The 27,416-nt window shown below is 34.4% G+C and overlaps 1 protein-coding gene across 2 annotated transcripts in view; it reads left to right on the forward strand.

The window, feature by feature from the left end:
* TPR (translocated promoter region, nuclear basket protein) overlaps positions 1–27,416 on the forward strand; it is a 65,159-nt gene that overhangs the window by 5,592 nt on the left and 32,151 nt on the right. For both annotated transcript variants that reach the window (XM_025377946.1, XM_025377955.1), the window contains exons 4-26: positions 316–389; positions 3,373–3,469; positions 7,879–7,982; positions 8,323–8,487; positions 8,943–9,035; positions 9,455–9,535; positions 9,615–9,702; positions 10,430–10,570; positions 10,963–11,054; positions 11,333–11,530; positions 12,705–12,812; positions 13,738–13,964; positions 14,903–15,066; positions 15,584–15,717; positions 15,794–15,942; positions 17,498–17,660; positions 19,229–19,363; positions 19,869–20,009; positions 20,968–21,133; positions 23,888–24,054; positions 25,051–25,203; positions 25,640–25,756; positions 27,068–27,271. In XM_025377946.1, the coding sequence (XP_025233731.1) occupies positions 316–389; positions 3,373–3,469; positions 7,879–7,982; positions 8,323–8,487; positions 8,943–9,035; positions 9,455–9,535; positions 9,615–9,702; positions 10,430–10,570; positions 10,963–11,054; positions 11,333–11,530; positions 12,705–12,812; positions 13,738–13,964; positions 14,903–15,066; positions 15,584–15,717; positions 15,794–15,942; positions 17,498–17,660; positions 19,229–19,363; positions 19,869–20,009; positions 20,968–21,133; positions 23,888–24,054; positions 25,051–25,203; positions 25,640–25,756; positions 27,068–27,271 (3,161 nt within the window). The remainder of the gene's footprint in view (positions 1–315; positions 390–3,372; positions 3,470–7,878; positions 7,983–8,322; positions 8,488–8,942; positions 9,036–9,454; positions 9,536–9,614; positions 9,703–10,429; positions 10,571–10,962; positions 11,055–11,332; positions 11,531–12,704; positions 12,813–13,737; positions 13,965–14,902; positions 15,067–15,583; positions 15,718–15,793; positions 15,943–17,497; positions 17,661–19,228; positions 19,364–19,868; positions 20,010–20,967; positions 21,134–23,887; positions 24,055–25,050; positions 25,204–25,639; positions 25,757–27,067; positions 27,272–27,416) is intronic.

Below are 27,416 nucleotides of genomic sequence, written 5' to 3' on the forward strand. Positions count from 1 at the left end.
TTTCTTATGATATATGTTGACTTAGAAGATGGCATTGAAAAATAAAGGAATTACTAATTGCATATGACTTTCCCCATAAATGTTGGCTAGGATTATTATACATTTGATTTGGAGACAGGATAGCATATTTAAAATTTTGGTCTAGAACACAGTAAATTTTGAATGTATTCATGAATTTGAAATGTGATGTGCATGCAGTCCTTCTGGGCTTCTGTTTTTTCATTTTTAAAATGTGTAAGGTTGGCAGTTGCATAAAAATACTCATTGCAAGTTTTAAGCAAATGTGTATGTATTCATAAAATTCCTTTTATCCAGGCAATCAGCTGAAGGCACTAACTGAGAAAAACAAAGAACTTGAAATTGCTCAGGATCGCAATATTGCCATTCAGGTAAGAGATATTTCTTTGAATAAGCTCATTGTAGATGTGTTACTTGAAGAGACATTCTATTCTGATTGTTTATTAGTTATTAGTCCATGGGAAGATGTAACTGATGTCCTCTTAGGAGAAGCTACCGACAAAAATAAGTATATATAAATTCCTTAATTGGATCTATGTTTTATTGATAGACTGGACATTTCTTTTACTCAACAGAAATTATCTGTTGAATGCTTACTGTAGTCCAGGTATTACACCAAATGTGATATAGTTGGGGATTTGGGTGAATCCACATTGGTAATCATTTCTTTAGGGTAGTTTTGTAAGAATAACAGTTTGAATATGATCCCAGGGATTGCTGACAAATTTGTTAAAGTGGTCACATGCAGTTATTTTTTAACCAGATACAACTTTATACTTTTGCCATTGCTTTTTTAAAATTTACATTTTATTTGCTGTTAAAAGATAATTTCTTCAAATTTCTGAAGGGAAAAAAAAATTTACTTCCAAAATCTGAATGGGAGCAAAAAAGCCTCGTAATATACCTAGAAAGGCTTTGTAAGAAATGTATTTATATGAAGAAAAACTCAATACCCAATAAAACTCAAATACTTTTCTGAAAACTGTGAGAATATACCTTTATAAATGAAGATATTACAAATTTCTGGATGGAAATGGTTTCCAAATTAATGTGTTGGTAATACATTTTGACTCTTAAATCCAACTCAGATAGCCAGAAACTTGTTAATGTAGTTCTAAAGATGATTGGGGAAAAAAAAGCATAGTGTAGCTAGGATGCTTCTAAAAAAGGAAGTATCAGTTTAAAAATACTTGCATAGCCACATATTCAAATGTTTTATAAAGCTATGGTTATTAAAACATTACAATGCTGATATAAGAATCAGTACAGAGAATAAAAGGCGGTCCAGAAATAAAACCCAATACGGAGGTTCTTAATCTTTTGGAAAGAAAGCAGAACTGTCACAAAATCTTTATAAATCTTATAAAAGCTATGGATCTGTAGCCCAAGAAAATAGTGTGCACACAGTCACATAAAATTTTGCAGGAAAAAAATCCGTGAAGCAACTTAAAAAGTAATAGAAATTATTTAACTGCTTGATGGCTGAAAAAAAGAAACTGAAAACTTTTTCACTAAGATCCAATGGAAGGCCGGGATGCCCACTCGCCATTTGTATTCAGTATAGTACTGGAAGTACCAGCGAGAGCAATCAGACAAGGAAATAAAATGCACCCAAATTGGAAAGGAAGAAATAAAATTATCTCTACTTATAGATTATATGATCCTATATGTAGAAAACCGCAAAAGATTCCACAAAAACCTGTCAGAGCTAATAAGTAAATTTATACAGTTGCAGGATACAAAATCAATATTAAAAAATCTTGTAGCATTTCTATACACAAATAATGACCTAGCTGAAAAAGAAATCGAGACAGCAGTTTCCTTAGGGTACCATCAAAAAACCAAAAAACAACTTAGGAATAAATTTAACCTGAGAGGTGAAAGATTCGTATACTAAAAATGATATAACATTGATGAAATAAATTGAAGATGCAAATAATTGGAAAGATATCCCATACTCATAGTTAAGAAGAATTCATATTGCTATAATGTCCACACTATATAAAGTGGTATAAAGATTCAGCCCAATCCTGTCAAAATTCCAGTGGCACTCTTCACAGAAATAGAGAAAAAAAAAAAATCTAAACTTCTGATGGAATCAGTTAAAAAATCCTGAATAACCAAAGCAATACTGAGCAAGAAAAACAAAGTTGGAGGCATCATACTTCATGATTTAGAAAAGTGTTATAAAACTATAGTAATCCAAATAGTACAGTACTGACATAAAAACAGAAACATGACCAATGGAATAGAGAGCCCAGAAATCAATCCAAACGTATGGTCAACTAATTTCAACAAGGGTGCCAAGAAGATACAAAGGAGACGGGATTGTCTCCTCATTAATGGTGTTGGGAAAACTGGATTTCCACATTTGAAGAAATGAATGTTGGATGTTTGTGCATCATATACTAAAGTCGAGCCAAAATGGATAAACGATCTAAATGTAAAATCTGAAGCCATAAAACTCAGAAGTGAACATAGGGGAAAGATTCTTGACATTGGCCTTGGTAATGATTGTTTGGATATTACATCAGTAGTTCAAGCTGCAAAAAGAATTAAATGGAGCTGTATCAAATTAAAAAGCTCCTACACAGGAAACAAGAATATTAAAAGGCAACCTACAGTTCTGGCATAGGTAGCTTGAGATTGGTATTTCTCAACGGCATATAAATTGCCATTGTCTTGCTGGGAAGCAGTTTGACAAGTTTTTTGGTTTTTTGTTTTTGAGACAGGGTCTCGCTCTGTCACTCAGGCTAGAGTGCAGTGATGCAGTCTCGGCTCACTGCAACCTCCGCCTCCCGGCCTCAAATGATCATCCCACCTCAGCTTCCTGAGTAGGTGGGACTGCAGGCACATGCCACCATGCCTGGCTGTTTTTTTTCTACTTGTAGAGATGGGGTTTTGCCGTGTTGCCCAAGCTGGTCTTGAACTCCTAGATTCAAATGATCCGCCCAGCTTGATTTCCCAAAGTGCTGTGATTACAGGCATGAGCCACTGCACCCGGCTGACAAAATATATTAAAAGTTTTAAGTAATTCAATTTTTAGAAATCTTTCTTGAAAAATAGTTTGAACTAAGGTGTAAATACAGTGATATTCTAAGTTATTAGGACATTTCCTTGTGATTAAAAGAGATATGAGAAAAATTTTCATAAGCCTGGTAAAAATGTTTTAAAAATCCAAAACTTAAATAGAAACATTGGAATTATGGATATTTTTAATTTTTTGATGTGTAAATTATAAGAGAAAGCCAATCATTTAAACTGCAGCTGATGTTAACTAAAGTGACAATTCTATGTTTACTTTCCTGTATTGCTCTACTTGATTTTCTTATTTATTACTCCTTTATATAACAGAGCCAATTCACAAGAACAAAAGAAGAATTAGAAGCTGAGAAAAGAGACTTAATTAGAACCAATGAGAGACTATCTCAAGAACTTGAATACTCAACAGGTATGAAGAAGTGCTTTTAGCTTTTAGTTCCATTGCTTTATTTTTCTTCTGATAATGCTAGGAGTTAATACTCAGCCCATTTCTGTTGCTGATATTTTTTTGTTATGGTTGAGTATAGAGTTGTAATATCCTATTATTTCTCATACTCATTTATCTTTAAATCATTATCAAGTGTTTAAAGAAGTGTCTAGAAAGTGCAAGAAATGAAGAACATCTCAGAGAAGTAGTAATTTGGACCAAATTTTCCATGCAAAGATTTTTACTATAATGCTATGCATAGTATCAAATTGGAAGCACTTTAAATGTTCATTTGCAAAGACTGAACTACTGTTCTTCATTTCATATGGACATCCTTGCTATATAATAAGCATGCAATATAAGAACCTATACTCAGCTCATATTTATAAACAAATTGAAGGAGACAGGGACATAAAACACATAAACATAGACTATAGTATATAATACAACTGATGTAGTCAGGTGAACTTGACTCTGAAGCAGTTAATGGTAAGAAGTTTCCTTTGGTGGCCGGGCATGGTGGCTGATGCCTGTAATCCCAGCACTTTGGGAGGCCGAGGCGGGTGGATCATGAGGTCAGAAGTCCAAGAACAGCTTGGCCATGATGGTGAAACCTTGTCTCTACTAAAAATAACAAAAATTAGCTGGTCATGGTGGCACGCATCTATAATCCCAGCTACTTGGGAGGCTCAGGCAGAGAATTGCTGAAACCCAGGAGGTGGAGGTTGCAGTGAGCCAAGATTGTGTCACTGCACTCCAGCCTGGGCGACAGAGCGAGACTCTGTGTTAAAAAAAAAAAAAAAAGAAGTTTTTGGGGTCCTTTTTTGTGTGTGTGTGTGGTTTTTGAAACCTTTTTATTTCTATAAAAGAAAGAATTCTCAGATATTTATGTCATTATACAATAATATTCCATTAGTTAGGTATACTTTCCCAGTCTCACGAGAGTTCCTTCAAAATTCTTGCTGAGTGTGTTGATCAACAAGTGGTAGTTACAATTAAAGGAATTCGTAAAATCTAGATATTTAATAGGTAGTTTTAAAAAAATGTATATTCTATATTGAGTAGAAGGTTTTTATATTTATCATTGCTTTTTAGCTTAATGGTTATTTATAAAATTTTAATAGATCTTTGGATATATATCAGGAAAATTAAGGTTGATGTTGAATATTTAACTTACTTAAGATACTATATTTAAAATAAAGAAACTTGGATAATTCACAGGTTTGGATACACAAATTTCAATTTTTTGTCATCTATTTGTAGAAATTGAATTTGTAATTAACTATGGCAGAAACAAGTTAAAATAAGGGAGTGGAGAGCTACAGTTGACCCTTAAACAACACAGTGGTTAGGGCTGCTGACCCCCCCCAGTTGAAAATTTATGTGTAACTTTTGACTCCCCAAAAACTTAACTACTGCTGTTAACTAGAAATAACTTACCAATAGCATACACAGCAGATTGTCATACGTTTTGTTTGTGATCTGTGTTACTGTGCTGCTTCAATAAAGTGGAGAAAAAAAATGTTAAGAAAATCATAAGGAAGAGAAAATACATTTACTGTTCATTAAATGGAAATGGATCATCACAACCATCTTCATCCTCCTTGTCTTTACATTACCTAGGCTGAAGAATAGGGGTTGGTCTTGCTGGCTCAGGTGCCAAAGGTAGAAGCGGGAGGCAGGAGAGGGAGGCACACTCAATGTAACTTTCCTTCCACCATTCGCTGTAGTTTCAGTGCCCATATAAGAAAACGGTCTATGTCATAAAAGAAATCAAAAACAGTCTTGGATAATCAGAACCCTTCCGCCAGATAGTCTGTTATCGATTTGTTTTCTGACACTGCTAGTTCTACGTTCTTTTTCCTCATTGTCTCGCACTGGTTTTGAAGCACTCATTTCCATCCAGTCATCTTCTGTTAATTTCTCTGATATGGTATCTGTTAGCTCTTGGATATCTCCAAGGTCCATATCTTGAAACCCTTCATCCCACCTTTTTTGCCATATCCACAATCTCTTTCATGATTCCCTTGATTGGCTCTGTTATAAATTTTGTGACATCATGCACAACATCTGGACGGTTTCCTCCAACAGGAATTTATTATATTAGCCTTGATGGCTTTCATAACTTTTTCTGTAACAGAGATGGCCTCTTCAATTGTGTTATCCTTTAAAACTTTCATGGTATTTTCTCTGTTGGGGTACTCTTCCACAGTGTTGACATTTTTTTTCCACAAGGTGTCATCTCTACTGAGCCGTAAAGGTCCTTATGACCCCGATCTAAAGGCTGAATTAGAAACATGTTTGGGAGCAAGTAGACTGCTTTGACACCTTCCATGTTGAACTCCTGGGTTCTGGGGCCAGGGACAGTGTCTAAAATCAAAAGAACTTTAAAGGTAGCCCCTTGCCCTGGCACGGTGGCTCATGCCTGTAATCCCAGCACTTTGGGAGGCCGAGGCAGGTGGCTTACCTGATATCAGGAGTTCGAGACCAGCCTGGCCAACATGGCAAAACCCCGTCTCTACTAAAAATACAAAAATTAGCTGGGCGTGGTGGTATTCGCCTGTAGTCCCAGCTACTCAGGAGGCTCGTGTGAGAATTGTGTGAACCAGGGAGGCAGAGGTTGCAGTGAGCGGAGATCATGCCACTGCACTCCAGCCTGGGGGATAGAGTGAGACTCTGTCTCCAAAAAAAAAAAAAAAAAAAAGGCAAGGTACTTTCTGACTTCAGGGACAAAGCATGAGTGGAACCAGTTCAGAGAAAGGGGTCTCTCACTGTCCAGGTCTTCTTCTTGTGTAACCAAAAGACAGGCAGCTGGTTTTTATCTTTTTCCTTTGGGCCCTGGGGTTAACAGCTTTATAAATAGGGGCAGTCCTTATCATAAACCTGACTGCATTTGCGCAATGTGGTAGAGTTAGCCTATCCCTTCCTGCCCTAATCCTGGTACTCCCTTCTCTTTCTTACTAATAAATATCTTTCGTGGCATTTTTTTTTTTTCCAGAATAGGACACTTCCATCTGCATTAAAAACCTGGTGCAGGGATATAACCTTTCTCAATGATTTTCTTAACAACATCTGCTGTTTCTTGGTTGACAGAACGTGCTGCTTCTGTTTTCTTGACTTTTCTTTAAGTCAAACCTCTTTCTAAAATTATCAAACCATCCTTTGCCGGCATTAAAATCTCCAGCTTTAGATCTGTCACCTTCCTTTTGCTTTAAATTGTCATATAATAATTGTTTTACCTCGAATCATATTAGAGTCTATAGGTATGTGATAGCAATCCTGCACCCCATAAAAGCTGCATTTTCAATACGAGATAGGAAGGTATTTTGCAGAAATGCACTTTTTTATGCTTGCTGGAGTAGCTGCAGTGATGGCTTCATGAATTTTCTCCCTTTTTTTTTTTTTTTTTCAAAAAAACAACGGTCTTTATACTGGATTCATTCGTCTTGAAATGGTGGGCAACCATAGCTGCATTCCTCAATCTATGGTACATATCAAACAATTCAACTCTTTAAAATATTGTCATGACATTTCTCTGCTTCTTACACTTCCAGCATCACTTGTGGCACTTCTTATGGATCCTGTGTTGTTATTCAAGGTTTATGGTATTGCACTAAACACGATGACAAATATGCAAAAACTTCAAAAGATTTCAAGGTTTATGGTATTGCACTAAACACAATGACAAATATGCAAAAACTTCAAAAGGTTTCAAGGTTTATGGTATTGCACTAAACACAATGACAAATATGCAAAAACTTCAAAAGATTACTGTTTTCTGCATTATGCAATTTACTAGAGAGAAACTGCTCACGTTAGAGTCACACAGCATTCCATACAGATACTCAAAACACTTGCGCTTACTGCAGTAGTATCAGGAGGTGGCTATGAAAGTATTACAGGAATATAGTATGTATTACAGTTTATGCAGTTATGGTTTAATAAAGCATCTGTACATTTGTTTATATTTCTGTTGATTACAAATGAGGTTGTGTACTGTTGGTATAACTTTTGATAAAATTTTTAAGTTTGTTTCATAGATTTGTGCATATCTTAATGGTAGTAAATGATAAAATACACTAATATCTACATATATTTTATGCACTTACAGTAGCTTTTTCTTAGTTTGTTTCCATTTCTGGGCTGCCTGGATTGGTCTGTGGTCTCTGAGGTTTTCAAATTGTTGTAAGTTTTTGGGAAAAAGGTCCAATATATTTATTGAAGAAAATATGAGTGGAAGTGAATCTGCACAGTTCCATACTCTGTTATTCAAGGGCCAGCTGTGCATACTTTGTATTAAAGATTTATATTCCTAGAAATATATTTTTGATATTTGGTTCCCCTGAGTGTTAATTAGTCATTATTTTTTAATTCTCTTTTCACCATTCTAGAGGATGTTAAACGTCTAAATGAAAAACTTAAAGAAAGCAATACAACAAAGGGTGAACTTCAGTTAAAATTGGATGAACTTCAAGCTTCTGATGTTTCTGTTAAGGCAAGTAACAGATGATTCCTAATGCATAAACTGTAGCTTTTGATTAAAACTCACCTAAATTAAATTTCAAATACAGGCAATAAAGTAATTAAAAGCTGCATTTTGTTTTGTTTTTAATGTCAGAAAATTAAACATTAGGACAATTCTATTTCAATTGTTTTGCTTGTTTGAAATTTAAGTTTGTTACAGTTCTTAATGTTTTCTAGTTAAGGATCTATGCAAATACTTAATTTCTGTTTTGAAATAAAATTCTGCTTGTGTCCCTTAGCTACAGACAAAATCTTTTGAATAATCGTATATCTTCTTTAACTGTAGATGTTATTTTCTTGGATTTCTTTAGTATCGAGAAAAACGCTTGGAGCAAGAAAAGGAATTGCTGCATAGTCAGAATACATGGCTGAATACAGAGTTGAAAACCAAAACTGATGAACTTCTGGCCCTTGGAAGAGAAAAAGGGAATGAGATTCTAGAGCTTAAATGTAATCTTGAAAATAAAAAAGAGGAGGTAAGTTAGTAAAATTGTTTTTCTTCATGTTGAGTATAACTTACATTTGCGTTTTAGTTTATTAAATATGTATTCAGTATTGTGTACCTGATTAGTTGTAAGATTAGTGGTTAAATGCGAATAATGCATTAGCATTTGGCATAGGAAATCAACCAGTTGCATTTGCATAAAAAATTTAAGATTCTTTGTTGAATCTGGATAGTATCTACTGTGTTTTGATGTATCTTTCCTAAAATATGTGTTTGTTTAAGAAGTGGTGATAAGTTTTTGTGAGCTAAATCTAAACATTGTTCTGTGAGCAGTTATTCTTAGTTTTCTTAAATATGCACATTTGAATTGCTTTTTCAGGTGGGGAGGGGGAGTTACTCAGCTTTTCCTTAGCAGCATAAACCTCATGTCAGAGTAATTTCAATTGATATGACATCCTTTCACTCTGCTCTATGTTTTGTTTTTAGGTTTCTAGACTGGAAGAACAAATGAATGGCTTAAAAACATCAAATGAACATCTTCAAAAGCATGTGGAGGATCTGTTGACCAAATTAAAAGAGGTATATATGACCATTAAAAAGTCTTTTTTACAAAATATTAAAGAACTTATGAAGCTGTTATTTCACAAAATGATGTCATGTTTTAATCTGTCCTTGAGTCCATAAAGCAGTGAGAGTACTACTTCCATATGCTGTAGCTAGGCCAAAATAGAATCAGAAATAGCAATTATATGTTATATTGAAAATACTATGTAAAAAATGAGTATGGGTTAATTTTTTTGTTTAATTATTTTACTTTGAATTTAAAATATCAGTAATATTTTATCTATAATTTATCTTTGTCATGAAGACCGATTTGAATTTGAGTGTTTTAGATTTAGCTCTGACTTTACAAAAATGGAATTTTTCATCTTGTCATTTGATAAGCATTCTAAATTTAGTTCAAAGTAGACTACTATAATTGGGCTATATTTTTTCAGGCCAAGGAACAACAGGCCAGTATGGAAGAGAAATTCCACAATGAGTTAAATGCACACATAAAACTTTCTAACTTGTACAAGGTAAATATCCCACCACACATGTTAGTATCTAAATGTTGCATTGTTGACTGTTAGGTAACTTTTTAAGATTAACTTTTAGAGTGCTGCTGATGACTCAGAAGCAAAGAGCAATGAACTCACCCGGGCAGTGGATGAACTACACAAACTTTTGAAAGAAGCTGGTGAAGGTAAGTGTTTTCGATTATGGGAACATTTTTTTTGTTATTATAGTCTTTTTTCTTTTTACCCTTGTTTTGTATAGATTATTGGATTTAGGTGCTAGACTTTATTTGGGATGAAATTAGGTACAGAAGAAAGAATTTTGGATTAGGAAATTCGGAATTATATCTTAAGCAAAAGTAAGTTTATGTATTTTTGAAAATACAGACAGCAGGGGGTTTTGTTCATTTTTCATCTAATAGTCTTGTATAATTTCCTGATTTCTAATAAGAAAGTTTTCTTTTTTGAAACATTTACTCTGATTAAGTATGTTTGAGTACTCTTGGTTTATAAATAAGACATCCTCTTTAAGTTATCATTTGCATTTTGTAAAGTCTTTTATTTCCTCAAATGTTTGCTTTTTTCAGTGTACGATATTTATGGTCTTTTCCAATAATTTCCTTTGCTTAGGATTAAAGATCAAAATCGAAATCAAAGATATGCCTAGAACCACTTTTTACCCTTTGGGTTTCCTTATTTTCACTGTGGGTAAGAGACATCAAAAGGAGAAACACCAGGCCAAGACAATTACAAAATTAAAAGTAGAGCAAGAACTTTCAATAGATACTGTCAGCTGAAGCCTCTCTAGAAATTTAATATTATCTGCTCAGGAGAGAAGTGACTGATCTATTGCATTTTGTAAACTAAAATTTTAACTGTATGTTTGAATATTTGGTCTTTAAAATTGTTTTTTAGCCAACAAAGCAATACAAGATCATCTTCTAGAGGTGGAGCAATCCAAGGATCAAATGGAAAAAGAAATGCTCGAGAAAATAGGGAAATTGGAGAAGGAATTAGAGAATGTAAATGACCTTCTTTCTGCCACAAAACGTAAAGGTATGCCTAATAGATGCTTGTTAGTGACTTGAAATACTACAGCTTTCCTACATAAAAGTCATTTAATTTCACTAATAGTATTTGTCATGCTGTGATATAGGAAACTCCATCAAGTTATATTAATAGAATTTGTTTTAAAATTAATACTCTGTATCTTTATAGAATCAAGTATATAAATACCATTTGATCACACACAGTCTTGTAAATTCCCAGGTTATTGTGTCATTTTTAGAATTTGATGTGTTACATGACTTTTTGATGTCATATATTTAAAATTTTTATAGGAATCACTATATAATGTACAGTACATGTCACTTATCTTGAAATAATTATTAATGACTTTTAGTTTGGAATTTTACAAAATTATACTAGATGTATATTTGTTGGCACAGGAGCCATATTGTCTGAAGAAGAACTTGCAGCCATGTCTCCTACTGCAGCAGCTGTAGCTAAGATAGTGAAACCTGGGATGAAACTAACTGAGGTAAGAATGGTATTAAATGTTGTTAAATTATTTTTCTTCGGCAAAGGTATACAAATCTCTTTGAAATTTAATTCTCCCAAAACTTATTTTTAAAATCATCTTAAAATTAATGGATCATTCTAAGAAATACTTTCTTTAGTTCCTAGTTCTGTGTAACTAACATATAATAAATATTGCCGTTTTGTGTTAGTGTTAAAGAATGTTTATTATAAAACTAGATATACTAAATATTTGTGGTGTTGTGGTTAGATCTGAAACAACCCCTCGTCTACTTTCAGCTCTATAATGCTTACGTGGAAACTCAGGATCAGTTGCTTTTGGAGAAACTAGAAAACAAAAGAATTAATAAGTACCTAGATGAAATAGTGAAAGAAGTGGAAGCCAAAGCACCAATTTTGAAACGCCAACGTGAGGAATATGAACGTGCCCAGAAAGCTGTAGCAAGTTTATCTGTTAAGCTTGAACAAGCTATGAAGGTTGGTTCCATTCCTAAAATTTAGCTGTGGTAACAATACAAATGAGAAATGATTTACTAGGTATTTTTTTCTTAAGGTAATTGAGTCAGAAAAATCTAAATATGATTTTCAGTAAATATATTTTGAAACTTCTCACTACATTATTAAACACTACTAATCACAAAACGTCCTACCTTTATTTAGCAATTTTTATTTATTTCACAATTTTTATATAAAATTATGAAAGCATTTTAACCTTTTTTTTAATGCATTTGGTATGTTTTCCTTAGGATTCTCAACTAGAGAATAATAGCCAAATCTCCTAAGACTGCTCTTCAAATTCAGATAATCTGTGTGTAATAAAACTCTCCTATTTTGTGTAATCATTCTTTATCAGACAGTTGTAATGGCCTGCCTAAAAATAATAATATTGTTTGACCATAAGTAGAACTCCTTTTTTATACCATTTCACAATTTGGCATGTCTCTGTATACATTATTTTGTTATAGCTCCTTTGCTTATTAAAAGTGTTAATGAAATTCATAAAGATTTTTTCTCTTTTTAAGAGGTACTGATTGAAAAAGAGGTTATACTCTGAATGTTTTGCTTTATGGTACAATTATTAACTACTGAGGGAAATGTAAAGATTTCTTTAAGAAGTTTTATGGAGGAAATTCAGTTAGATGAATTTATATCTACTTTTCTAAACTGATAAATTGTTTTCCTTTTGTTGGAAAAGAATATAAATAAATTATATCCCTATTTCAAAATTAAATTTCTGTTGCTGTTATAATTTAGAAGTCAGCTTAAATCCAAGTACTTTATTATATCAACTGGTTTTTTCCTTCTTCATCAAATGAAGTCTAGCAGTCCCGCCTGACTGGGAATAATTGATTTTTTTTTTTTTTTACCAGCAGTGTAGTTTGCAACAGAGCCCTTGGGTCCAATTAGATCTTCCTTGAATTTTTCTCTCTGTTGAAAGTGAGGGTTTTACCTGAAGCTTGTTATTGTCTGAATAAAAAAATAATGTGTTCAAATTTATACAGAACTTCTTTTTTAGTGGCTACAATATGATATAGAATTTTATTTAGTGTATAAGTTGATTACTGGTGGTATTTGAGTATTACGTGTCTTGATTATTTGTATGAATCCTAGAAGAAAGTACAAAATTTTAACTTGAATTTACATTTTAAAGGAGATTCAGCGATTGCAGGAGGACACTGATAAAGCCAACAAGCAGTCATCTGTACTGGAGAGAGATAATCAAAGAATGGAAATACAAATAAAAGATCTTTCACAACAGGTTAGAATTTGTTTTGTTTGTTTTCTTACTTTTAAAATCCTGACTGCCCATTAATCTTTGAATCTGAAGGTATCTAAGATAGAACTACCACGTATGAAATTCTAATTAATTAGGAATAGTACTCAAGCAGAATTGTAGCGTTATTGTTTCTTTTCATAGCCCCTCCCTTTTTTCAAATGTTTGATGAATTTTTAAATTATATGTGTTGGTTGTAATAAATGAATAAATAATTCAAAGATAAATAAAAGCTTTCTCCAATTTCTACCCCTCTACCCTCCAAAGTCCCAAAGTGTAGCTAACAGACTGTTGTGTATTTTTTTCACATCCTTCTCTGTATATGTATATACATGAGCATATATAAACATATGTAAGAATTATTTGACTTTACTGAAATAAAATTGGACTGTATGCATTGCTCTGACACTTTTTTAAAAAGCAAATCAATAAATTTAACGTCTCATTCATATATTTTACCCTAATTTTTGTGTGTGTGTGTATATCCACACAACGCACAAATGTAAAAATTTCACATGAATGGCATTATATATATGCTTTTTGTTTAAATGTCCATTTTTCATGCTCTTCCCTATTATATATACAAAAGCACACACACAAAAAATAGATGTTTATATCTCTGTGGGTTTTATTTGATCATTGTTTTACAAAAATGGAGCCATGTTTTGGGAATTGTAATTTGGCTACTTTTTAATAAATATCCTTCAATACATACTTAAAAGTAACTTTATTCTATTCAAATTTGATTGTTAGATTTTAATATCTAAGGATGCTTTGTTTTTAAAGATAATTTGAGGCAATACAAGTTGAAGGTTTTATAAGTAATGTTTTAATTTGAAAACTTTCATTCTAAACTTTTCCAGAATTGAAACTAATACTATTTTATAACATATTAAAACTTTGTTTTTAGATTAGAGTGCTTTTGATGGAACTTGAAGAAGCAAGGGGTAACCACGTAATTCGTGATGAGGAAGTAAGCTCTGCTGATATAAGTAGTTCATCTGAGGTAATATCACAGCATCTAGTATCTTACAGAAATATTGAAGAGCTTCAACAACAAAATCAACGTCTGTTAGTAGCCCTTAGAGAGCTTGGGGAAACCAGAGAAAGAGAAGAACAAGAAACAACTTCATCCAAGTAAGCAGTCGAATACCTCAGCTTGTTGAGCAAACATTTATGAAAACTTCAGCTAGGCTCAGTGTCTCATGCCTGTAATCCCAACGTTTTGGGAGGCCTGAATGGGGTATCATTTGAACCCAGGAGGTCGAGACCAGCCTGGACAACATAGTGAGACCCTGTCTCTCCAAAAAAAGTAAAAAATTAGCTGGGTGTGGTGGCACATGTCTATAGTCCCAGCTATTCAGGTGGCAGGCTGAGGTGGGAGGATCACTTGAGCCCAGGAGGTTTAGGCTGCAGTGAAGCATGGTCATGCACTGCACTCTAAGTGGGTCGACAGAGTAAGACCCTGTTGCCAGCAAAAAAAATCTCCTATGTGTCCCTAACAGTGCTAGATACTTGGGATATAGTGATATAGAGAGGAAAGAATTGAGCAACAATACCAGACAAAAAATTTCTACTCCAGGACCTCAGGTTATGGGTGAGACAGATGTAATAAATAGATAATACGATAGGCAAGTAGACAATTTCCATTCAATGTGGTTAGTGCCTATCTGTGGGAGCATAGAGATGAAGGACCTGTCCTAGATTTCAGGGAGCAGACCAGCTTCATGGAGAACCTATATAAGAATTAATCAGAGATTTTTTCAAAACACATGTATAATGCTAGAAGAGGAAGAATGGCTAAGAAAGCAAGAAGACTAGAGTTTGGAGTGAGTGGAACTGATTTAATTTTTACAAACAAATTTTTCAGATTGCATTGGTAAGTATAAGTACCTGAGTCCTGTGTGGTAGGGATTTAAAAAGTAGTTCGTAAAATACTCAGCATCAAAAAAAGGATGAGAGAGACGAAAACGGTATGCTTAATGGTAGGCAAAGATGCTTGGTTAATTACAGTGGAAATTAAAATCAGCTAACTCTCAGTTCAGTCCTGTGAAATAGGCCGACTTTTTCTACAGAATCACTGAGCTTCAGCTCAAACTTGAGAGTGCCCTCACTGAACTAGAACAACTCCGCAAATCACGACAGCATCAAATGCAGCTTGTTGATTCCATAGTTCGTCAGCGTGATATGTACCGTATTTTATTGTCCCAAACAACAGGAGTTGCCATTCCATTACATGGTAGGTTTTTATAAAGTTATTTAAAGGAATAATTTAGAAATGTACATTAAGGGATTAATTTTGCAATATAAGCAATAGCTACTCTAATGATGGTAGCTTCAAATTTGACTACCATATATGATTGCTTATAACATTCCATCAACTGTAAAACATACCATTATTTTGTTTATTACTAAGAAGAAATGCTTTCTGTTGTTGAAAAAGGTGCATCTCAGAATCAATGAATTACAGTGTTTATTTTGATTATATTTTGATGACCAAAGCAGATAATATGTTTTAATAAAACATAAATGTGGATTATGTTTTAACCCATAAATACTGAGTTATTTCTAATAATCATCAAAAAATCTTAATACATTGTTTAGTGGATTCCTTATTTAAAAACTCCTATAATTTTATTATTTCATTTCAATAAGTGTAGCTTGTTTATTTGGTAATAGTGTATTTGCAAAGAATTGTTAGATTAGGTCCATGAACGCCAACAAAGCATTTTATTAGTCTTTTTACTTTCCTGAAGCTTCAAGCTTAGATGATATTTCTCTTGCATCAACTCCAAAACGTCCAAGTACATCACAGACTGTTTCCACTCCTGCTCCAGTACCTGTTATTGAATCAACAGAGGCTATAGAGGCTAAGGCTGCCCTTAAACAGGTAAAGATCACACCTTTGCCCTGGGTTAGGTTTTTAGAGAACACAGTGTTACCTTCTCATAATCTCCAATATTTAGTTGCAGGAAATTTTTGAGAACTACAAAAAAGAAAAAGCAGAAAATGAAAAAATACAAAATGAGCAGCTTGAGAAACTTCAAGAACAAGTTACAGATTTGCGATCACAAAATACCAAAATTTCTACCCAGCTAGATTTTGCTTCGAAACGGTAAGTTTTCTTTTGTTTCAAATTAATTAAGTCTAAATTGTATGCTTTACAATTCAAATCATTTAAATTCAAGAGCTAATTTGCAATAGCGTTACTTTTTTTGTGAACCGTCTTCTAGAATGAGAACCTCTGGTAATTCATTTTTTTCATATTAATTGATTCTCTGGGCAGTGCTAAGGGTTTAGCTTGTTTAATAAGTTGAGGCCTGGCGTGGCGGCGCATGCCTGTAATCCCAACACTTTGGGAGGCCGAAGAAGGGGGATCATTTGTCTCAGGAATTCAAGACCAGCCTGGCCAATATGGTGAAACCCCGTCTCTACTAAAAATACAAAAATTAGCTGAGCGGCAGTGGTGCATGCTTGTAATCTCAGCTACTCAGGAGGCTGAGGCAGGAGAATCACTTGAGCCCAGGAGGCGGAGGTTGCGGTGAGCCGAGATCGGGCCGCTGCACCACAGTCTGGGCAAGAGAGTGAGAATCTGTCCCAAAAAAATAAAATAAAATAGAAATAAGTTGAAATTCATGTGAGGAATGTTGGTAGTTTCCCTTCCTAAGATTGAAGGACCTGTTTCAGTAGGACTTAATTCTTTTATAAATGCACCAGACAATGAGAGAAATGGGAGCAAATTTTATTCCACCTTTTCTGTTCTAGGTAGAAGAGAAGCGAGTGCCACGTAGTTTTAGGAGAATTAATTTTCTTGGTCACATCCAAAGAAATAATAATAAATATTTCATGGTTATTTGTGATTAGATTCATTGAATACTTGTTAGTTTAGTTTGTTAGGACAGCATTTTTTTTTTTTAGTACGTGATAAAACCATTTCTGTTTTATAGCAGACAGGATATATTGCAGACAGTTAACCCTATATATCTAATAGTTCAGCAACCCCAATTAAAGCCCTTCTTTTTTTTGTGGTGTTACCTCTGTCCAGCCATTATCTAAGCTGTCAAGCACATAAGAAAATAAAACTGAGGATTATAGAAGAAAAAAGGATTAGCAAAAATCCATCACTAACCCTGTATAATATCTTAATTTGCATACTGCATTGTAGTGGGTGTCTGGTGTTATCAATATTGTATTGACATTATTTTAAATATAATTGATGTTTTTTAAAAAAAATTAGGAAGTTATTTAGCATGAAATACTTTGTTTATTTAAAACTTGGACTACTACATTTGGATTTGGGAAAAAAGAATGAAGGTTTTACCGTATTACACAAGCCACTTTTTCATGAATCATAAAATTAACCCCTTTCCCATTTAGAAAAAAAAAGTGCAACTTGTTGCCAGTGCTCATTTAATTTTACATAAGCATGCTGTTTGAGGTTAAGACAAATGTGACAGATTTTCAGTGTGAAAATAAAATATAAAAACTTTTCCTGGAGTTATTTCTAAAGAGAACTCAATGTAACAGAAATATATATGATGTTACATTAGGATTAGAGACAATATTCTCAGGGCAATTGGGGAAATGGGTTAAGCTATTGTGAAATTTCTTCAAGGAATTAAGCTAGGATATCATTTCGGTTACTTATAGAATTACTTTTTTCATACCAGTTATGAAATGCTGCAAGATAACGTTGAAGGATATCGTCGAGAAATAACATCACTTCATGAGAGAAATCAGAAACTCACTGCCACGACTCAAAAGCAAGAACAGATTATCAATACAATGACTCAAGATTTGAGAGGAGCAAATGAGAAGCTAGCTGTCGCAGAAGTGAGTCCAATATCCCGTATCCGACTTGCATTATAAGTTGCATTTGACATTTGTTTAGTTTTTACTTTGAATTTTACTCACTGATAGGACTTAGGTATTTAAGAAGTTTATAGATTACATCCAAGTAATTAATACATAGTCTGCAAATAGCCAGTGTGCGTTAGTGAGGTGATTGTTTCTATTAAGATGGAAAAGGGAAAAGAATTTGTTTTTCTGCTGGACTAAGATTTACTCGCAAGTCTTGTATTTCAAAATAAATTTGTAGGTCAGTGTTCGGTTCTAACAAAGATAACAAAGACAATTTTTTTTTTTTTTTTTTTTGAGACAGAGTCTCCCTCTGTCACCCAGGCTGGAGTGCAGTGGCACTATCTCGGCTCACTGCAAGCTCCATCTCCCAGGTTCACGCAATCCTCCTGCCTCAGCCTTCCGAGTAGCTGGGACTACAGGCGCCCGCTACCACAGCCAGCTAATTTTTTGTATTTTTAGTAGACATGGGGTTTCACTGTGTTAGCCAGGATGGTCTCGATCTCCTGACCTCGTGATCCGCCCGCCTCGGCCTCCCAAAGTGCTGGGATTACAGGTGTGAGCCCCCGCGCCCGGCCAGACGAATATGTTTTATTCATTCTTGCTCATCTGAAATAAAAGGCAATATAATAATTATATTGCATTGAATTTATATTTCTGAATTTTAACTTGACTATAAATGTCCATTTGAAATTAACAATATTTTTAACTACTTAGTTCAGTGATGATAAATTTTTTATATAGTCTTCTTTATTACTTAGTTATCTCTTCTGTCTTTGATCATTACTGTAAGCAAGGTGTGGTTGTCCCCCATTTTACCTGTGTGAAACAAACTCAAGAGCTAATATATAATTTGCCTATTTTGGGACAGTCATGAGAGATGGGTTGGTTAGGACTTGAACCCATGTCTTATAATATTCTTATAAGGCTGTATTCTTTGTTTTTATCTTGCTCCATCTCCGTTGTGAGGAGTGGGCAGCAGCACTTTTTCAAACTGGTAGAGTGAATTTTATGGTTGATTATTTTTATGAATCATTGTGTGTAAATATGAGTACTTTGAGATTATTGGTTTTCAAAACATTCTCCCTGGTCCCCTTGAGACTCAGAGTGTACTCTCTGGATTGAGGGGAGGGAGATGATTTAAATAGATGAATCATCACTTTTAAACAGGTACTTAGAAACCAGCTTGGATTCTAAAACTTACATAATTTAATAGTAGTCAGGTATGATTATAGCAGTCAAGCAATTCTGCTTTCTTATTCTTGCATATCAAATTTTTCTTGCTGTTATTTTTTAAAGTCTGGATTGTTAGAGCAAGGAACCATAAGTATTTGTAGTAGTCAAAAGATTTTTTCATTGATCATCCCCAATAATTTTTGCTTCATATTTTAGCACATGAAACTAAGTTATATATTTCCTTGTACAATGAGGAGGTATAGTCTCTAAGAGCATTAAAAAAAATGTAGTGATGTATGAATCATTTTATAATCTTAATACATTTTACACCATGTTTTTCAGCATTTTTTGTTTCGTTTCTACTTAAGGTAAGAGCAGAAAATTTGAAGAAGGAAAAGGAAATGCTTAAATTGTCTGAAGTTCGTCTTTCTCAGCAAAGGGAGTCTTTGTTAGCTGAACAAAGGGGGCAAAACTTATTGCTAACTAATCTGCAAACAATTCAGGTAACCAATAAAAAGCCTATGTAGAAAAAATTTATAAAAGTTAAATTTAGATTATGTTTGTATCCTCTCAATTTCCTTAATTAGAAAATTTATCCATCACTTTTGTCATCCATTATAATCATTGAATTTTGGAGTTTATTAAGACATTTCAGTATTTTAAATAACATATTGAAAGAAAATTGATTGAAACCATACATTGGTAAGTCCTCAGTTATATTTACAGCGTCCTGTGCAGTTTTACTATTTATAAGATTAATTCTTTGGTTTTTATTTTCTTTAAAACTGGGAAATCTGAATGATGATTGTAATATGTTCCATCTCTTTCGTGTATAATAGATGTTTTAATATTGAAAAATACCAGAATACTTTCTTGATAAATACTCTGGATTTTAGCTTCTTCATGTAGAAATGGGTTTTAATACTGTAATTATTTCTTGCCTTTAATTTTTATTGTTTTGTATTGCCTTTTTCTTAAGCATAACCAAAAATCTTTTCTTTACTTTAGGGAATACTGGAGCGATCTGAAACAGAAACCAAACAAAGACTTAGTAGCCAGATAGAAAAACTGGAACATGAGATCTCTCATCTAAAGAAGAAGTTGGGAAATGAGGTGGAACAAAGGCATACACTTACTAGAAATCTAGATGTGAGTCCATCAGAGTTCTGAATTTCTGTAGTGTGTTTATGTTCAGTAATTAATCTGGTGTGTGGACAGTCTGCCATCTAAGATGAAGCATGATTTTGAAAAACTTTCTTACTAAGTTTCTTGCCTCACTCTATACCCAGTAATTTTTTACTGGGTGCCATGTATTGTGAGTTTTATTGTGTTGGGTGCAATTTTTGTATTCCTTTAAATCTTCTTGAGCTTTATTCTGAGATGCAGTAAAGTTAATTTAAAATGGTTTGATTCTTTTGACTTTGCCTTTTATGATGTATTAGGTGGGCCCAGAACAGTGTGCATTCTGGAGTTATTATTCCACACTACTGAGGCCAAGACTTTCATGAGTTCTAGTGCCAGTGTCCAGTGTAATTGTGGGGTTTTTTTTTTAGTCTGGCTGCTGGGAAGAGTCATTATTCTTGACTTTCTTTGAGTGACAGGTACTCTTCACTCTTAATTCCTTTGGACAATTCTTCCCCTGTCTGGGGTAAGCGCCTCATATATATATGCAGCGATCACTACTCTGGTGAATATTTAAGGAGGACCCTCTGTAGAGCTCCAGGGTACTCTGTGTATGCACCTCTCCTGTCTTACATTCTGTCTTACAAATTTGAGCTGCTTTGGTCTCCCTGGACTCAGATCTGTGTTCTCAATTCAGAGAGTCTCCTGGCCTCTGCCTCATTTCCTCTTCCCTGTGTCATAGCCTGGAAACTTTTAAATCAGTAAACCGAGACAATATAAGGTTCACCTCTTTTGTTTTCCATCTCAGGGATCTCAGTTGTTTCATGTGTTTTCTCTGGTTTTTTTGGCTGTTTCAGGTGTGACAGTAAATCTATTTTCTGTTACTCTCTCTTGGCTGAGCTCCAAAGGTTTATAAAGAGATAGTTTGAACCTTTAGTTGCTTAGGAACCTAAAGAGAGTGTTATAAGATTGATGTATTTTATAGGTTCAACTTTTAGATACAAAGAGACAACTGGATACAGAGACAAATCTTCATCTTAACACAAAAGAACTATTTAAAAATGCTCAAAAAGAAATTGCTACATTGAAACAGCACCTCAGTAATATGGAAGTCCAACTTGCTTCTCAGTCTTCACAGAGAACTGGTAAAGGTAAATAAAATAAATAGACCAATATAATTGTAAATAAATAAGTATTTCTTAGTATTATATATTCTGTCAGTAAATAATCTTATTCTTTGTGAATGCTAGTAAAATGAAACAAAAAAAAAAACCCAAAAAAACGCAGCTTTTTCTTTATATAGTGGTACTCAGTTTTGGGCCTACAATAGTAAATTCGCTGTTTTAAAAGATTCAGAATAGTTTGGCTTGGCCTTTGATCAAGGTATGTACCCAGTTTTCTAATCCTTGAAACTATTTATTGATACTTTAAAAATTATTCTTTCTGAAGAGAGTTACTTGATTTTTAACCCGGGCCCCTTGGAAATGAGGTTATATACCAAATCTACAATAAGTTTCTCTTAAAGAAAGAGTTGATTTGTGATCTCCTTTAAAGTAGTATTCCCAATTTTTGCTTATTGGTAGCCTCAGGTAAAACATTTGTTTCATTAGATTTTGCTTCCCTTTTTAAATACATCATTTCAAGGTCAAAGCCTTTGTGTCTCAATAATCTTTCTATATGGTTTTATTTCTTAATACAAGGGAAATAAATAATAAGTGTATGCAGACTTTCTGATTTACACAGTTTTTCAACCTATGGTGCAAAAGCAGTACACATTCAGTAGAAAATACTTCAGTACAGTATTTGTTCAGTAAATTACATGAGATACTCAACACCTCATTATAAAATAGGCTTTGTGTTAGATGATTTTGACCAACTATAGGCTAACGTAAGTGTTCTGAGCACCTTTAAGGTAGTCTAGGGAAAGCTATAAGCTATAAGCTAAGCTATGGTGTTCAGTGAGTTAGGTATATTGTATGCGTTTTCAACTCAACGATAGTTTCAAATTATGATGAGTTTATCAGGATGTGCCCCCACTGGGAGTACAGAAGCATCTCTCTGTATATGTGCATATATACAGACTCATAAATATCTGATCCATATAAATAGTGGGTATATAATTATCTAGGAGATAAGTATATACTTTCTTGTTGATATCATGTGATAAAACGTTCTTTCCAACTTACAGTTTTCTGCCTATTTTATGTACTTCTGATAAAAATTGGGCTAAATTTTAGATTTAAGATTTAGTGTTTTAGAGTAAATAATGTTTAATTATTGGGAGAATCCACCCCCAATATTTCAACATAGGTTCTATTTTCCATAACTATTGGCCGACTGAGAAATAAAGAGAGACAGTACAAAGAGAGGAATTTTACAGCTGGGTTGCCAGGGGTGACATCACGTGTTGGTAGGACCGTGATGCCCACCTGAGTCTCAGACCAGCAAGTTTTTATTAAGGGTTTCAAAAGGGGAGGGGGTGTAGGAACAGAGAATAGATACAAGGATCACATGCTTCAAAGAGCAAAAAGCAGAACCACTGATAAGGGTCTAACAAAGATCACATGCTTCTGAGGGAATAGGGCAAAGGGCAAAAGCAGAACCACTGATAAGGGTCTGTGTTTAGCGGTGCACATATTGTCTTGATAAACATCTTAAACCAGAAAACAGGGTTCGAGAGCAGAGAACCTGTGTGACCACAAATTTACCAGGGCTGAATTTTCCAAACCCTAGTAAACCTGAGGGTTCTGCAGGAGACCAGGGCTTATCTCAGTTCTTATCTCAACTGCACAAGACAGACATTCTCAGAGCGGCCATTCGTAGACCTCCCCCGAGGAATGCATTCTTTTCCCAGGGTATTAATATTAATATTCCTTGCTAGGAAAAGAATTTAGCGATGTATTTCCTACTTGCATGTCAGTTTATAGGCCCTCTGCAGGAAGAAAAATATGGCTCTTTTTGCCTGACCCTGCAGGCAATGAGACCTTATGGTTGTCTTCCCTTGTTCCATAAAGATCGCTATTCTGTTCTTTTTCAAGGTGCACTGATTTCATATTGTTCAAACACGTTTTACAGTCAATTTGTTAGTTAACACAATTATCACAGTGGTCCTGAGGTGACGTGCATCCTCAGCTTACGAAGATAACAGGATTAAGAGATTAAAGACAGGCATAAGAAATTATAAAAGTATTATCTGAGAACTGATAAATGTCCATGTTAAGGTGAAATCTTCACAATTTATGTTCCTCTACTGCGGCTCCAGCTGGTCCCTCTGTTCGGGGTCCCTGACTTCCTGTAATATTTAATAAATTAAGAGTTCTGTCATTTCTTCATATAGCTACCTCAGTTTAGTGGAAATATTTGATCTCTTTTGAATATTCTTTTCTTAATTTTTGTAACAGATTTCAAGTATTAATATTTGAATTTTTTGTTTTCGAGGAAGTAACATAACAAAGTACCTGTTTTTATTTTTGTATTTGGCATGCATTGAAACGTACTTTCTAAATATATCTATATTTGAACCTTAATGCTAATTTCACAAGCTCTTTGTAACAGTCATCTCGGATACATGTGGCTCAAGCCTGTAATCTCAGCACTTTGGGAGGCCGAGGCGGGTGGATCACGAGGTCAGGAGATCGAGACTATCCTGGCTAACATGGTGAAACCCCGTCTCTACTAAAAATACAAAAAACTAGCCGGGCGTGGTGGCGGGCGCCTGTAGTCCCAGCTACTTGGGAGGCTGAGGCGGGAGAATGGCGTGAACCCGGGAGGCGGAGCTTGCAGGCTTGCAGTGAGCTGAGATCACGCCACTGCACTCCAGCCTGGGAGACACAGCGAGACTCCGTCTCAAAAAAAAAAAAGAAAAAAGAAAATACTAATTTTAACAGAGCTGTCGTATCTTTTAGGTCAGCCTAGCAACAAAGAAGATGTAGATGATCTTGTGAGTCAGCTAAGACAGACAGAAGAGCAGGTGAATGACTTAAAGGAGAGACTCAAAACAAGTACTAGCAATGTGGAACAATATCGAGCAATGGTTACTAGTTTAGAAGAATCCCTGAACAAGGAAAAACAGGTATGTATAATTCTGAACTCAGAATTCAATCTGAACACATTTGTTAACTTTGTTTTTATTAATTAGAGGACTGCCGTGTAAGGCACTGGTATGAATTAGACCAACATCATTGCCTTTAACCTTATGAAAGTACTTGAGTCTCATAAGACAGATAAAACAAAAACACACAAAATTCATGAAGCGAGGAGGTTATCCTTGCTGTTGGAATGGTCCAGATCAAATGTTGAGAATGAGAGGTCGGGAATGTTATTTGTTTTCTGGGTATGCATGCCTTCACGAGAGATGGCATTTGTGCAGATAAAGCCTTGAATGAAGGTATCTGTGTAGGCAAATAGAGTAGAAAGGTATTTTACATACTGGGAACCCTCAGCCATGGTAGAAAGCCTTCAGAAGATGACAGTTTGTAAAGTGAGTAGTGAAGGGATACAGTTATAAATGTAGTTGATAACCAAATGTGAAAGGTTTTAAATATGTTAAATTATATTCTGTAGGTTTATTAAGAGCCATTGATTTTTTTTAACATGTCATAATCAGATTTTTTTTTTTTTTTTTTTTGGTTAGAAAATTAATGTGGTATATTGGAAGATACAGTGCTCATTTTGAAGGCTGTAGCGGTAGTCTAGGGCTGCAATTTTAAAAGATCCTTTTGTAGTTGACATCACTGTAAAGACATCACAATGTGTGAGGAAAATACCTTTCGATTGTAGAATAGATGGATTTGGCAAGTGGATGTGAGGATTGAGGGAGAAATGAGAGATTGGAAATTTCATTTCAAAAAAGAAAAATGGCCAGTAGCCAAGCTGAAAGGTAAATGCTTGTAGATTTATATGGTGTTTTTGCTTGTTGTTGAATCTTCTAATCACCTTTAATGGATACTTTTTCTAATATAATGCAAACATTAATTTTCTTATCAAATTAGTTTTGATTTGGAGAAAGTAATTATATGATTTTAAATGTGTGTAATTTTTATATCCTACGGTTTGTAATATGGTAAAGGTGACAGAAGAAGTGCGTAAGAATATTGAAGTTCGTTTAAAAGAGTCAGCTGAGTTTCAGACACAGTTGGAAAAGAAGTTGATGGAAGTAGAGAAGGAAAAACAAGAACTTCAGGATGATAAGAGAAGAGCCATAGAGAGCATGGAACAACAGGTAAATAGGTTAATGATATTAATGTTGTTGTTGTTGTTGTTGTTTTTGTAAGAATTTGAATTCTTTTAACTAGGTCATTAGTTGCCATTTAGTTCATCTCAGCAGAAATTTATTAAAAACATAGGCAAAATTATGTTTTACTCTTTTCTGTACCTCTATATACATTTCCCATTGAAATGTTTAGACTACTTTACAGAAATAGGTATCAGTGGTTCTTTTTAAAAGCCCCTACCTGAGATGACTTTTGCAAATATTAGGGGATGGATAGAGTTGCAAAACTGATTATATCAGGGTGTGAGCATTTTAAATTTAGCAGCAGTTTTTTGGTCTAATTGGATCTTGAAAAATGAGCCTTCAGTATAGTAACACTACAATACAGTATTTTCCAAGTAAGTTTGCAATTAATTTTGGTTTTAATCTTGTTCTTTCTACTTAGTTATCTGAATTGAAAAAAACACTTTCTAGTGTTCAGAATGAAGTACAAGAAGCTCTTCAGAGAGCAAGCACAGCTTTAAGTAATGAGCAGCAAGCCAGACGTGACTGTCAGGAACAAGTAAGTGGTGCTCTTATAGCCAGTTAATTGAGAAATGAGTTTTGATCCTGGAGAATGATTCTTGAAGTATATTTATGCATTATGAGAACTGGTGGACCTTGGAAAAATTCAAGATTATTTCCACTTTTGTGGAACTTAGGACAAATTGAAAAGTATAGATGAAGGCTAAAAATAAATACATAGTGCAATATTCGTTAACAAAGCAATCTTGGCCGGGCGCGGTGGCTCACGCCTGTAATCCCAGCACTTTGGGAGGCCGAGGCGGGTGGATCACAAGGTCAGGAGATCGAGACCATGGTGAAACCCCGTCTCTACTAAAAATAGAAAAAATTAGCCGGGCGCAGCGGCGGGCGCCTGTAGTCCCAGCTACTCGGGAGGCTGAGGCAGGAGAATGGCGTGAACCCGGGAGGCGGAGCTTGCAGTGAGCTGAGATTGCGCCACTGCACTCCAGCCTGGGCAACAGAGCAAGACTCCGTCTCAAAAAAAAAAAAAAAAAAACAAAGCAATCTTGACAATGGGAAAACAAAAACAGGAGTAGGAGACTAAAATTTGTACTTGGCTCTTATTTGCGAAAATTATTTTACTATTGTCCTTCACTAGATCCGGTTATAAAATTATAGATACAATTGATTAGAGACAGCCTTTCCTTAACAAAACAAAAACCTCTTGATAACATTGTTAATGCATTACTAAGTTTGCACATATATCTGTATACTGCTTTTTATAAAATGTTAAAAAAAAGTCTCATTAGTTTGAGTGTATGTATGTATGTGCACACATGTGTTGAAGCTTTTTATAATTTTTTTATGAACAAGAAATGATAAAAATTCAGGAGTCAGAGTTACTAAAATGGTAGGATGGGATAGGAATACATTTGAGGATATTGGTAATGTTCTTATTTTAAGTTGGGTGTCATGTTAATAGCTATTCATTTGGTTACTATTCTTTATTGCCTATATATATGTAACATGTATACCACTATTTTAAAATGTAATACAGGGAACTGCTTCAAAGTAAATTTCATTAAAATCAGTGGATCTATAATTTAGTATTTATATAGCTGAGTTATGTTTAGTTTCTTATATCGGAAAGTTTGTCCAAATTGCTACCATCTTCTAAGTTTCATTTCTGACAGTTTTATTATATTTCATTAAGTAGCTAAAGCATAAACTTTTAATTTCTTATTTTGCTACATTTAGATTGTCTTTACTTTTATTATTTAAAAAGTTCAATGTGTATCTTTTCCAAAAGTGCTAGCTAGCTTTATGGATTTTTGATCTTTGGTATCAACTGGGAAATAATTTCTTACAGGCTAAAATAGCTGTGGAAGCTCAGAATAAGTATGAGAGAGAATTGATGCTGCATGCTGCTGATGTTGAAGCTCTACAAGCTGCGAAGGAGCAGGTTTCAAAAATGGCATCAGTCCGTCAGCATTTGGAAGAAACAACACAGAAAGCAGAATCACAGTTGTTGGAGTGTAAAGCATCTTGGGAGGAAAGAGAGAGAATGTTAAAGGTATAATTGTAAATCTGAATAGAATGTTCAGTTGAATTCAAAGAATTTTTTTTTTTTTTGTGAGATGGAGTCTCGCTCTGTCACCCATGCTGGAGTGCGATGGCGTGATATTGGCTCACTGCAATCTCTGCCTCCCGGGTCAAGC

Source organism: Theropithecus gelada, chromosome 1, assembly GCF_003255815.1.
Source record: "Theropithecus gelada isolate Dixy chromosome 1, Tgel_1.0, whole genome shotgun sequence".
Classification (NCBI taxonomy): Eukaryota; Metazoa; Chordata; class Mammalia; order Primates; family Cercopithecidae; genus Theropithecus; species Theropithecus gelada.